The sequence below is a fragment of the Sceloporus occidentalis genome, unplaced genomic scaffold (assembly GCF_023333645.1).
Source record: "Sceloporus occidentalis isolate IW3139 unplaced genomic scaffold, rSceOcc1.0.p SCAF_2, whole genome shotgun sequence".
Lineage (NCBI taxonomy): Eukaryota > Metazoa > Chordata > Lepidosauria > Squamata > Phrynosomatidae > Sceloporus > Sceloporus occidentalis.
Genome location: NW_028316982.1, coordinates 173320550 through 173333964, shown reverse-complemented (window position 1 = coordinate 173333964; position 13415 = coordinate 173320550). Strand labels below are relative to the sequence as shown.

Here is a 13415-nt window from a genome sequence, read left to right as displayed (position 1 = left end):
TCCTGTTTCTTGACCTTCTCTACTCTGTCATGTTAGCTTAGGTGTTGGTATAGTATAATTTAGCATTAGACCATAATTTTCAGAGTTGCTTCCTGTGCTGAGATGGGCAATTTCTGGTTCACATGCTAGGTTCTAGTTTTCAAAGCCAGTTATTTAGCCCTTGCGACTCTCTGAAAATTTCATCCAGTTACCCTGAATTCCACTAAAAAGAAAGCAGTGACTGTTGTTCTTTTTTTTTTAAAGAAATAGTGTGAGATTGAGATTCCATACTTCCATGTTAAATGACTTAGAGATTTGTGTTTATTGAACTAGTTATTCCAGGACTTATGAATTGTTAAAGCACTTGATGACAACAACAACAACAACAACAATAATAATAATATTTATTTATTTGTATCCTTCCTCTCCCTGTATTATATCGAGGCGGGTAACAGCAAACAAGAACAATAAAATCAAACATGAGTATCAGTAGATAAAAGCATAACAGGACACATTAGATCCTAGTTCCCTTATCTCCCTCCTGCCCTAAAATACCATTAAAAACTGTTCTCAATAAAATGGTTAATAAAATAAATCGAGATCAAAGTCCAGTGGGTACAGCTAAAGAAATGGAGAATGAAAAATTCTGATGAGATCAGTTTGGGAAGGCCTGTCAGAAGAGAGCCGTTTTTATTGCCTTCTTAAAGGCCTCCAATGATGTTAGATGGCGGATCTCATCCGGCAGGTCATTCCAGAATTTTGGAGCGGCAAAAGAGAACGTCCTGTGACTTTTTATAGAAATGTCTCTGTGTGCAAAGGGATCTTGTAACACCTTTGAGACTAACTGTGCAGAAGAGGTTATCGCACAAGCTTTCGTAGACTGTTTCTATATATTCCTGACTAACACAATTGTGTCTCTAAACTGTATCTCACTATGTGATGGCATTCGCATTGCTTTGTATGGGGCCCCTAAAACTTGCACCATACCGCCGATGTTTGGGGGTATGAGGGTTGGGTTATATATCCAAATATTTTCTCCCACTATGATAGAATTGCCCATCCTTGCAGGGAGAGGGAAGGTTTTTTTACACACAAAGGCATTTTTCTGAGCATGACAGGTTTGGTAAAAATGCCTTTCTCTGATATTCTAGCTTTCTTTGTACAGATATTTTATTTATTTGTTTATTTATTTATTTATTTTGGATGGAGGACTTTGCAGACTAAAATGGTATACTTAAGATTCAGGTTTACCACTTCATTTGCTGCTTGTGCAAAGTAGGCTTAGCTGCTGCTTCATCTTCCATAACACGTTTATTTTTAAATTCTTCATATTGCTGAGGTTAGTGGGAATGCATATAGCTCCTGTGGTATGTAGAGTGACGGCTCTCTTGTTTCTAACTTTAACTCACTCAATTATAAGCTTATTTTTGAAACTAAACGATTGGAGATTGTAAAGTTTCTATTAAAGAGAGAACACACAATGAAGTAAATTCCAACTAGGAGACTTAAATAGGTTACAATTTGTTCTTATTATTAGAGGATCGGACAAGTGAGAGAATGGTGATACCTTGTATAGCTTTCTACAGTGAGCATAAGCTTGTGTTTCTTAATATTGAGAGCCTGTGTAAATACCATCTTGGATGGTAACCTCCATTGAACAAAAAAGTGACCTAGCAATTAAACTTTTGTAGGCAGAAAGAGTTTTGTTTCTCCATTTAGATCATGCTTATAAAGTGGTCTGGCAGTAATGTTTGTTGACTTATTTGATAGAGTGGCAAAACAGGCCGCCTCTTTGTGCTGCCGTCCATTTTGACGCTCTAAAGCCAGCTTCCAGTTGCCCGGCTGCCCGTATGTGGACTAGATCCAGGCGTTCCGGTGGTGCAGGATTTATACACTGCCAGAGTACCATAAAGCCATCTTCCTTCCATGGTGGAGTGGGAAAATACAGTTTTTTGCTAGTGCAAAAATGGGGGTGGGGGGGTGGGCAGCTCTATGCTGCTCCTTTTTTGGCTGGCAAAAAGGTGGATGGGCTGCCGCATGAGGTTACCAAGGCCCCAATCTGTCTTCGGAAGGGATGGCCTGTTTCACCCCAGACTTAAAACGACACTTGTCCCTCCACGTTTGCTGTGCTTAGGGGTGCAGGACCCCCGTGAATGTGGAATACCGCAAATAACCCAAACACTATGTTTTTACCTGAGAGAACACCTCTCTAGGAATCTCTGGGTCCTCCAGTGCAACTCTGTGGTTAGCATCTGTCAGACATTGACCATAGAATTGGATTGGAGGAGCTACAAATGCTTAGTAGAATGTTCTCTCTAGGAATCTCTAAGTCCTCAAGTGCGATGTTTGGTTAAAGTTAACCATAGAGTTTTTGTCGTATGTTATGTGGTCCTCATTTTTTGGTTCGTTATGCTTTCCTGATGCCATTCTTAATGTTATCTGGAGTCAGGGAATTCTGCTTAAATTCTTGAGATCCTATAAGAGAAAGAGGAATACAACTTCACAGATCAGTCTTGGGTTTTTCACTTTCTGTAGGTACTTGTGCTTTCGTTCCTTTGAACAACAGCCGTTGTGGTGTATATATACTACATTGATAGAATATAGGGCCTATTGCAGTCAGAAGGACAAGTTACTTGTGATACCATCACATTGAATTCATGGCTCAGCTGGCCTAGTTTAGATGCAACACACTCATTTTAACAAGTTATTCATTGTAGAAACACACATTGTGGAAGATCTTGATTTTGGATTAGTTGATTTTGATAATCTAATTTTCCAAGAACTGGTTAAAATATCTGAAGTTTTAATTCAGTAATAGATGGTTAACACTAAATTTGAATGGTAAGAATGAACATAAGTGATAGATAGTGCTAATGCCTGAGAGATTGCTCAGGTATATTACAGTACTGTTATAACTGTAACAATACTGTAATCTAAAGTTGGGATCCAGAAAGCTAATTTGGGAATGGCCAGGATCATGGGTTTACCCAGTAGGTTTTTTTTATTTTTCTTTCCTCATGGATGGCCATCATATGCCATATTTTAAATTGTTTCTGAAAGTCCCTTAGATCAGTGATACTCAAAATGATGGCCCTGGACTGGTGCTTATCGCTAAACCATTGAATGCTAATCCTTAGGGAGTGTCCAGAGAAGAAAAAACAGTTGTAGCCAGTGGGCTCAAATATGATATTATTCCCTGGTACAACCAGGGTGGGTGGGTGGGTTTGCCAGGCCTAAAGTGGCTAGTCCTACAGCTTTGGACTGAGCATATTGTTCATAAAATATAAAGCCAGCTCATATTTGGCTAAACGGGATGAAATGTGCCGTTTTGGATCCCAACTGAAAAGTCCAGATCGCTCATTTCTATAACAGCAGCACTTTGGGAGCAATTTTTAATACTGATGTATGATAAAAACATACTATTTATAGTGCAGTAGAAGCAGGAGATAATAACGTTTCCCACCACCTCTTTGTTTCTAAAAGCTTGCTTTTACACGGGATGGACTCTGTGGTCTGTGGAATGAAATGGTCAAAGATGGAGAAATCGTATACACTGGAACAGAACTTTCCCAAAGTAGTGAAGCATCTGCACGAAAAGGTGGGTTTCATTGTATGTAAATGAAGCAGTCCTTCAGTACAGTGAAAACAAATGAAACTGGTTTCCCTTTAGGTTTTTTGTGCTATGAATAGAAAGGTTTCATTTAGGTTTAGTGATTTTTATTTCCTACTGTCTCTGTTGGGCTCTTCATATAGTTGTTTTCCGATCTGATTAATTCTCTTACAACGTGGGGCAATTTCAGGTATGTGGGAATTTTAGGTAGTTTAAATAAATTACAGCAGTACTTCTTTTTATGCTTTATGTTTTGGTAAATCATTAGTTCTGGTTATACAAAGATAGCTATACAGATTATTGCTTATTATTTTGATAATTGTTGCTTTAGAAATGTTGGACATTGGATAGATAATTTCATAGAACATAAGGATGAGAGCACCAGATCCTGTCTGATCTTGAAAGTTAAGGAGGGTCAACTCTGGCTGCTACTTAGATGGAGGATGGCCAATGAATATGAGTGTTGTATTTTGTATTTCAGAGGAAGGAACTGACAAAACTACCTCTGAGTATTCTTTGCTTAAGAAAACTCTATGAAGTTCCTAGGATTGTCATAAATTGACGAGCGATTTGAAGCCTCATACACACACAAGGATGTTGAAATATATTTTTGACTTAACACGAGGACTCCAATCCTACATGCATTTGGGCCAGTTGATTAACTGACTGGGACAGAGTACTACATAGACATGTACAGAGTTGCACTGCAGAACAGCAGTCCTTATACCCACTTACCTGGACTTAAGTCTCACTGCATTCTATGGAAATTAATTCCAATTAAAGTGTATTGCCTTCATATGTCAAAGGCTTATAAAGTAATATTGGCAGAAATTCAGAGTGGATAATATACTGCAAAAAATAGAAATGATACTAATTTTACTCTAACAGAGAATTTGTAAAATGACATACTACTTAATATGGCTTCCTTTCTTAGTTTCACCAACAATATCTTAACAATTGTATTGAGGTATGTAGAATTTGTCAGGATGTGTATAATCCACACTTAAACTTTGCCACTTTAATGACAAATACATATAAATGTGACCTCTGCTATGTCTCCATGGGTATTTTATATGCGGATGGAGTGTATATGATGTTTTTTTTTATTAGAGGTAATTTCTGGGAGGAATATAATTAAAATTTTGAGTGTACAGTATACTACAGCTTTGTATTTAGAAGTAAAATATCCTTACATTTTGATTTTTCTAATTATTATACAGATAAATGCCTTTCTTTTTATAATAACTCTCAAGGGAATTGAAGTTAAAAAAAGTGCTGATGCAATATAAGTTTTCATTTATAGTTCGCATAACATGCATGTTAATTAATTGCAATCTGAATTTATTCAGTTCTGCAGTTACTATGTCAACCTCATGTATAGGTCAAGGGCAGTTAGTGCTTCTCTTCCTTCCTCCTTATATTAGAGGGAGTCTGAGGACACTGAATAACCTTTTCAGTAGTGAGACAGAACATTTGATGCAAATGGATTTTTAAAAAAAAAATTACACTGTTGCATTTGTATATATATTTTTTAATTCTGTAGATGACAGTGCTGAAGGCCAAACTGGATCAAAAAAAGAAGATCAGAATGACAAGGAGAGGAAAGATGAAGAAGATACACCATTACCTACTTATAAAGCCAAATCAATTGTTGAAAGCTGGGTTTGGGGCAAACAGCCAGGTAATGCTTTCCCAATTTTGTTAATGGTGGTTGAGGTGATAATAATAAGAATATAATAAGTCAGTGTTGTTAAGCATAGTACTTGTTATCACTCCAATCTTATTGTCTTGTTGAAGCTTAGGGAAGGAAAAAGGGACTTTCTCTTGTTCTGCTATATGGTGCTAGGGGGCTGAACTACTGGTTTTGAAGCTGAGCATATGTTAGCTATTCTGAGAGAGAGAGTTGGAGCAGGGGGGAATTTGTTTCCTGTCAGGGCTGGTGAACTCAGATTCCAGTAACCTAGAAAACATCTTAGCATGGTAGAAAACAAAAGAGTTTTATTTCAGGTACTGAGACACAAGTTAGCCATCTAAGGTTTTTGTCAGAACTAAAGGTCCATCCCAAAAGTCAGTGTAAAAGTTCACATCATCCACACACACATACACACGGCCGCTGTCCCCAGACTTTTATCCTGATCGAAGCGACCTTTCAAGTCCCCTTCCCCCCTCTCCCAAGTTTATCATTCAGTTGCCCTTACAGAAGGGAGAAAAATACCCCTCCTTTAGAACCAGATGCTCTGTCAGGAAAGGCAGAGTCATAAACCCATAAATTTTCACCCTGTTCCCATTTGCCCCATGTGTTTGTTTGCAGACCCAAGTAGCCCACTGGATTAATATATAAATAAATGATTTATTTTTACTGTGTTTTTAATTCTGTTTTAATGTTTGATTTTAATATTGTACATGTTCATTGTTTGTTTTTCTGATGTTGTAACCTGCCTTGATCTCAAGGAAAGGCGGGCTATAAATAAATGATTTATTATTATTTTTTTAATATACAATCCCCTTCGATATTCCCCACGTTCATCCTCCCAATAATTCACCAGGTTATAACAGCATTATAATGTTATGTCAGCATTTCATGAAATCATCATATTATCATGACAGAACCATGCATGGTTCTGACATTACCACTCTGTTCAAGAAATTTACTATAATAAATGGATTTTGATATCCATGGGTGGCCATGGAACCAAACCCAGCAGATACCAAGGGCTCACTGTATTTAAAAGTCCAAATTTCTTTGTTCCACTAGACCCGGTGCATTGATGGTTGCTGGTCTTAATACCAGGCTACCGGGCATGTACTACTTGTACTTTATCTGGTTAGCAGGGTCAGCCCCATTGCCAGTTACCAAGCGGGCTATATATCATTAGATTAGATTACCAGTTACCAAATGGGCTATATATCATTAGATTAGATTAGGGAAAGACATGCTCTGGAGCCCAAAGGGCTGCACCTGTCAGTTTTCAGGACCCCCGGAAGGCACAGCCATGTCATCATTTTCATGACATGTGACAGTGCATCACTGTTGTTGTTTTTTTCCCCTCAGCATGGGGGAGTTTCTTACTGTTTTGCAGTCGGTGACCTCCTGAAACAGAATGTTTAATATATTATATGATTTTAAAAGTAGTATTTTTTCAGCTTTTTTCTAGCCAAAACTGGATTGGGGGGGGGAGGGGGAGAAATATTATGCATTAGAGGTGCCAATGAGGGGGTCCCAAGGGCTGAAGCATCTGTGGCTGAAGCACCCCTTTCTGTTGATGCTTTTTTGAGTTAGAAAATGAAAACCTGCAAGTTTCAGAGATTATCATTATGGTGTTAAAAATGGCAGAAGATTGTGTCTACAGATTTCTGCATTATAGGCCGAATCTGGATGTTGTCAAGAGTAGTTTAATTCCTTGTGTTTTTACTGGGTCTGCTGTAATTCTACCTAATTTTGGATCTAGCCTTGTCTAATTTGCATCCTATTATAACTGATGGTCAAGAGAACAAAATAGCGTATAAGTTATATATGCAAATATATTTTCCAAAATAATCAACAAAAACTACAAATGTACTAATTTCTAGTTTTGGCTCTTTGGTTTATTTGCTGATTTTTTATATTAAGCGAAAATACTTGCTGTTAGTCAAATGTTGAAATTGTAGAGTTCAGTATGCCTTGTTGCATGTAGGAATTTGTATTCAGTAATCAAAGTTAAGGTTGCTGAGGTGTAATTGGGTTATTTTCTTTATTGTTAAAAAAGTATTCAGACTGCATGGTGTCTATGTAGCGCTGTTTGAAAAATAATGGCTTTAAGCAAAAGGCTTCCTCATAAATTTATTCAGTGAACATTAGTACGTACTCTGATTTTTTTGCTAAAAGTGAATCTCTTTCATACAATCATGTAATTTAATATCAAGATTGTGTATCAAACCATGCCAGTCTATACTTTGGTATGTTTTGAGATGTCATCTTCCTTCTTAGCAAGTTTATTACTGCTTTCATTGACCTGTTATCGTACAGATGTAATGGACTACAATTTGTATTAGTGCCAACCGGCTTTTTCTTTAATTTTTAGTTGTGACTGTTTCACTAGTTCTTCAGCAACATAGACATGCTACTGATATTGGACAGGAGTTACTGTTGCAAAATGCTGACATGCACGTGTCTATGAGCTGCAGTATGTTCCCTTGGGATTTTGTTTACAAAATAAACTTTGAGAGGTGTTATGGTAACAGCAGCTTATGCCCTGACTCTGTTCTGTCATGTAATTGTCACAAGGCAGCAAAGCTGAGTAGTAGTAATGTTGCATACATGTTGAGGGCATTCTGCAATGTGAGAGAAATTCCTTAGTCATTTGCTGAATATGGCTGGATAGTCCTCATCATCCAGACATCTTTCAGATTATATATTTTTCTATGGAAACAGGTCATACCATCTGAAGAGTTATTACTGAGCATTACAAAATGAAAGGTCTTAACGGTGGTGAGTCTTGTTTAGAATTACTCATACAGCTCAAAATTGTGATGTTGCTTAAAATCTGGGTCAGTTACCCAGGATTAACTGAAATAGTGCTTGATATTTATCAGATATCAAGTGCTTGCAGGTCAAAACAGATGACGACACTCCATAAATCTGAGACATAATTGTTTTGTATCTTCTTCACTTGTCTGAAAAGAACCCACACAGAGAAAAAGACCATGAATTGGACCCATGTAGAGGAAGGGGGAATGTACCTCCGTGCCAGTTCTTCTCACTGCTGTTTGCCCTATTGTGTGATGCAAATACCTCATGTTTCATGTTTTCTCTACTAAGCAATCTAATTGGGGAAATAGATAGGAAATGCAAACTAAAGGTTAAGCCCTTTGTGTGGTCGAGACCTGGCTTTTAACTTCATTGCTTCTTTGATAGGGTTACTGGTCTTTTAACCTGTCATCTAGTTCATTAATCAGTGTATCCCAAGACTGAGCCATAGTGGTAAAGATAAAGATAAAAACATTAAAAATTTAAAAAGAACTGTTAATGTTCCGTTTTTGTAAATTCATATTAATAGTATATTATTTCCAGTAACTACTTGACTGCTCCATCTGTGACCAAGGAAGAGCTGTACCTGAAGATATGTGTTGCACTGTGTTGCTGTAGCTGTTGTCAGCTACCTTCCACACTCTTTTTTCATCCATAGGCATTCTTTGCATCTAGAAATGTCTGGTTTTCTTCACCAGAATTTGTAATGATCTACACCATGACCTGTATTTTGGTATAGGTTCTGTCCCAAGTGCCAGTGTACCTCAAGATAGTAGCAATGTATCTTCAGCCAGTCTCTCACTTTCTACAATGTACTGTTTGGTCAGTACTAAATAACATGTGGTGCTGGGCAGATCAGGGAGAAACATCACTTTGGTACCAGCCTTTTGGCTTTTTGTAGAGAGAAAAAATTAGAATAAACCTTACATAGTTTAAGATAGCATACCATCATAGCATTCCGTTCCATAAATGAAGTAAATATAGCAATAAACAAAGTATATCCATTGGAAAACTTGATTTAACATTTCCTTGCATTGTACTCTGAAAATAAATTAGAAAAACAAACAAACCTGTACTTCTAAATAATAAAGAGTGCATTTTATTTCTTTTCTTATTATCCTGAACCATCAGATTTCTTCAAATTAAATTCAGCTTTATATATAATATGCTCAATACTGTATATTGCATAAGTAATATAATTCTTTTTTGTTCTAGATGTGAATGAGTTGAAAGAGTGCCTTTATGTCCTGGTGAAGGAGCAGCAAACTCTAGCCAAGAAAACTGCTACCACAACACTCTCTGCCCTGAGACTAAAACAGAGACTTGCGATCTTAGAACGCTATTTTATTGCATTAAATAGGACTGTTCTTCAAGACAATGTCAAGGTTAAGTGGAAAAGCAGCAATATTCCTTTGCCCGCTGTGGACAAGAAAAGGTAAAAACCTGTTCAAAGAAATCTCTTTTCTCCTCCCCCACTCCTTTGTTCTGTTACTTGAGGCCTAAATTCAGTTGCTAGACCCACTCAGTCATTAGAATTTACATAAGTATTGGATAACCTTTCAGCAGTTGATTAAAAATGTCCACTCTAGCTAAGACTAGCATTTTGAGCTGATTTTTCCTTTACTCAGAGCTGAGACAGTTGGTATGTTGTTCCCCAGTGTAAGGAAAAGTTGTAGTTGTTTGTTACTACTGTAAATTTGACTTAGGGCAACACTATAAATAAGAGACTTTCAAGAGCCCTGGTCATTAGCTGCCTGCTCAAGTCTTACAAAGTCAGGGTCATGATGTTCTTGATCGAATTAATCCTCTTGTAGTGCAGTCTTCCTCGTTCCCTACTGTTTTCCACTTTACCAGGGGAAGGTAAAGGAAGGTATATATTGACAGTTTGTATTGTTATTTTATGAGCAAGGATACAGATGTCTTGCACGGCTGTTCATATGTTCTTGGCTAGAAATGTGGTAGAGCTGTTTCTTGGTGCTATACCATACATGGAACATTTGGTCTGGCTTCTTAAGTTTTAACATTTTTTTAAAAATAATTTTTCTAGTCAAATACTTCATGAAACATTGTGTATATTTGTAATTACCCCCACTTCTCCCTGTCTTTGTTTGCAGCATAGTGACCATTTACCATGTACATAGTATAATCAATTAGAAATTGTCATCTCTTACTCCACAGCTTTAAATTAGATTATGGTTAACTTTGTGTACAAAAGTGATTGGTAGCATATAGTTGGTAAATTGGAACCAGGGTTCCATAGAAGTGTCCTTTGATACTTAATAATATTTTTCTTCATTTCAACTGAGCATAGGAGGTTAATTTTTCTGCTTAGGAAATCAACTAGAATCTACTTGAATACCTCCAGTATTTTGAAGAATGTTTGCACAGATGTTTAATTTAAGTAAATGTATTGTGTTCTTCTCTTTCAGTCCCAGACCTATTGGCAAAGGTGTAGAAGGTCTTGCTCGTGTAGGATCCAGAGCTGCTCTTTCATTTGCTTTTGCATTCCTGCGGAGAGCTTGGAGATCAGGTATAATTGGACAGCGCTATTATTAATAGGATTGTTATCTAAATGTTTTGTTTTAATTTAGGTCTTTTACCTTACAATCCTGTAAGCATCTGTAAAAGAAGTTCCACTGAATTCTCATTGAATTCAGTGGATCTTAGTCCCAGATAAATTCATACGGTATTGCAACCTAATAATTATGAATTTAGCATATTCTTAAGGATCATGGCAGTGTGACTCTTAACTTGATTGCGTAGACCATTTTCATTTTGAGTATACAGCTCTGAGGCTGAGAGACAATAAGTTGCATTTATACCTTATTTTCAAATGGAGGATGTAAAATGCTACTTTAAGAATTTTTGTACTCTCAGTTGCTTGTGCAAAGTATCCTAATTTTTGAAAGCTCTGGTACATTGGTGAGTTTGCTATTTAGCAGGAAGGTGTGAAGCACTCTAAAGCTTCCTTGGGTGTATAGAATTAGTTACATGAGGGATGGAGAACTCTTGGTTTTCCAGATGTTTGGCCCGCAGCTCGCACAATGACTTACCCTTCTTGAGGAGTTCTGGCAGTTTGTAGGCCAAAACATCCAGTGGGTCAAAGGCCTTGTGTTTCTGAATTACAGTGCTTTTCAGATTTATTTACTATACAACCTTTCCAGATTTTGCTGTCTTAAAGCTTGGAAATGAAATGGATTTAATTGACACTTTGGCCTGAGGTACACAAGATAATCAATACTGTGAAGATATTAGATATTTTTTATTATGGATGAATAATTAAGTAAACAAAAATAAACTGCTGCTAGGTGATTGCACAGGTATTCATCCCCCTGAGTGAATACTTGGTAGAAATATCTGTTGTAGCTATTATGTGAGGGTCATTGGATAAGTCACTATCAACTTTGTGCATCTGGTTCCTCCTATTTTTGCACATTCTTATTGGCAAAATTACTCCAGCTTTCAGGTTGAGCAGGGCCATTGGCAAATAGCTACTTCTAAGTCTTGACACAAAATTTCCATCAGGTTGAGGTCTGAGCATTTACTGGGCCATTCTAAGGCATTCAGCTTCCTGTTTTTAAACTACTTTGGCTATATGTTTCGGGTAATTGTCCTACTGGACGGTGAAGCTTTGCCCCAATCCCAGGTCCCTTGCAATCCGAACTATGATTTCCTCCAGAAAAACCCTATATTTCACTCCATCCATCTTGCTTCACTTCTAATCAGTTTCCCACGCTCCTGCTGAGGAAGAGTGTTCTGGACAATGCAAGGCTGCCCCCACCATGGTAATGGTGTTCTCAGGGCAATGAGCACGGTTGGCTTTGCACAATAAAGTTTGTAGTAATACCTAGAAGTTTAATTTGGGTGACATCATACCAGAGAAACTTTCCCCAACATGTTTGCTCTACCTTTGCAAAACAAACAAACAAACAAACAAACAAACAAAAACCCACAGGCTTTAATATGGGCTTGATTCAGCAATTGATTTTTTCTTCACTATTGTTCCATGCACCCCAGCTTTGTGGGACACCTGGGTGATAGATGACCCTTGGACAGGTTCTCCTATCTGCAGAGCTCCACAGCTTCTTCAGCGTTACCATTGCCCTCTTCGTTGCTGTGCTTTACACAAACAGCAAGCGACAGTTTGTACCTTGACAACATGGAGTATCTTGTGTACATTAAGTGTTAACAATGGTGCGTTACAGACTCGCTGAAGGGGCGTGCTAGGATTAGGAAGGGGCGTATTAGGGTTGAGAAGGGGTGTCCCTTCCGGGCGCCCCTCAACCCTAGTACCGACTGAGTCGGTACAAAATGGTGGCGCCTGTCCACACGGCAGCCGCCATTTTGACGTCGTGGACGCGTAGCGTCCGGACATCGCACAGTGGAAGTGATGCCGCGAGTGTGAGACTAGTGCCTCACGGCGCCACTTCTGGGGCGCAGAAAGAAGCGCCATTTCAGCGCTTCTTTCTTGCTGCGTCCGGGAACCGTGCGGTTTGGCCGCTTTTAGGCAGTCTGTAACGGGCCAATGCCAGCTAAAATCTGTTTCAATGCTACGTTGTAATGCATTGAATGTGGAAAAGTCAAAGCAATTGTGTGTGAATACTTCTGCGAGTATGTGCTACTTGTGTTTTTGGCTTAAATTTGTAGAACAGTGTGTGCTTTATTCTCATTTTATTTTCTTTATCCTCTTGTCATAGCCACAGAATTGTAGTACAGATGTGGCTCTTCAGTTTATTGGCTGAATTCTAAGAGTATATTTGCAGATCTGTTTTGATGACATAATATCAATTTAAGTTGGGCTGTATTTTCCTAACGTAGCAAACATGTTGTATGCAATTGTTAGGTGAGGATGCAGATCTTTGCAGTGAATTGTTACAAGAGTCTCTTGATGCCCTGAGAGCACTACCTGAAGCATCACTCTTTGATGAAGGAACAGTATCATCTGTATGGCTGGAAGTTGTGGAGAGAGCAACTAAATTTCTAAGGTCTGTTGTGACTGGGTAAGTTTCTTCTTTAAATGTTCTTTTAATTGGTGTGTGGATACCATTGTAAGGTTTCAAGATGAAAAATTATTTTGAATGTTTTTAGCTGGATATATTTTCTGCCCCTGTGTTCTGTGCTTGAACAATGAGGCAACTGATGTTCGATATTTTTGAGTTTTTCCTTTTAAAAGTCTTGTGATTGCTATAAGTTAATGTGAACTCTAGCCTATACATCTTTTTTCCCATTTCTTTAAAAATGCATATCCTGGATTTATTCATATTCTGTAAATGCAGGTAAGTGTGGAGGAGAAGTAATGTTGCATTAATAGACTACTGG

General features: G+C 37.9%; 1 protein-coding gene across 3 annotated transcripts in view; it reads left to right on the top strand.

Moving 5' to 3' along the window:
- The window catches only part of LOC149319338 (E3 ubiquitin-protein ligase HERC2), a 130982-nt gene that overhangs the window by 11656 nt on the left and 105911 nt on the right, over window positions 1–13415 (top strand). For 2 of the 3 annotated variants that reach the window (XM_089511504.1, XM_089511503.1), the window contains exons 3-7: window positions 3463–3577; window positions 5133–5270; window positions 9312–9531; window positions 10526–10626; window positions 12940–13096. In XM_089511504.1, the coding sequence (XP_089367630.1) occupies window positions 3463–3577; window positions 5133–5270; window positions 9312–9531; window positions 10526–10626; window positions 12940–13096 (731 nt within the window). The remainder of the gene's footprint in view (window positions 1–3462; window positions 3578–5132; window positions 5271–9311; window positions 9532–10525; window positions 10627–12939; window positions 13097–13415) is intronic. The other variant, XM_089511505.1, reaches the window with a different exon arrangement.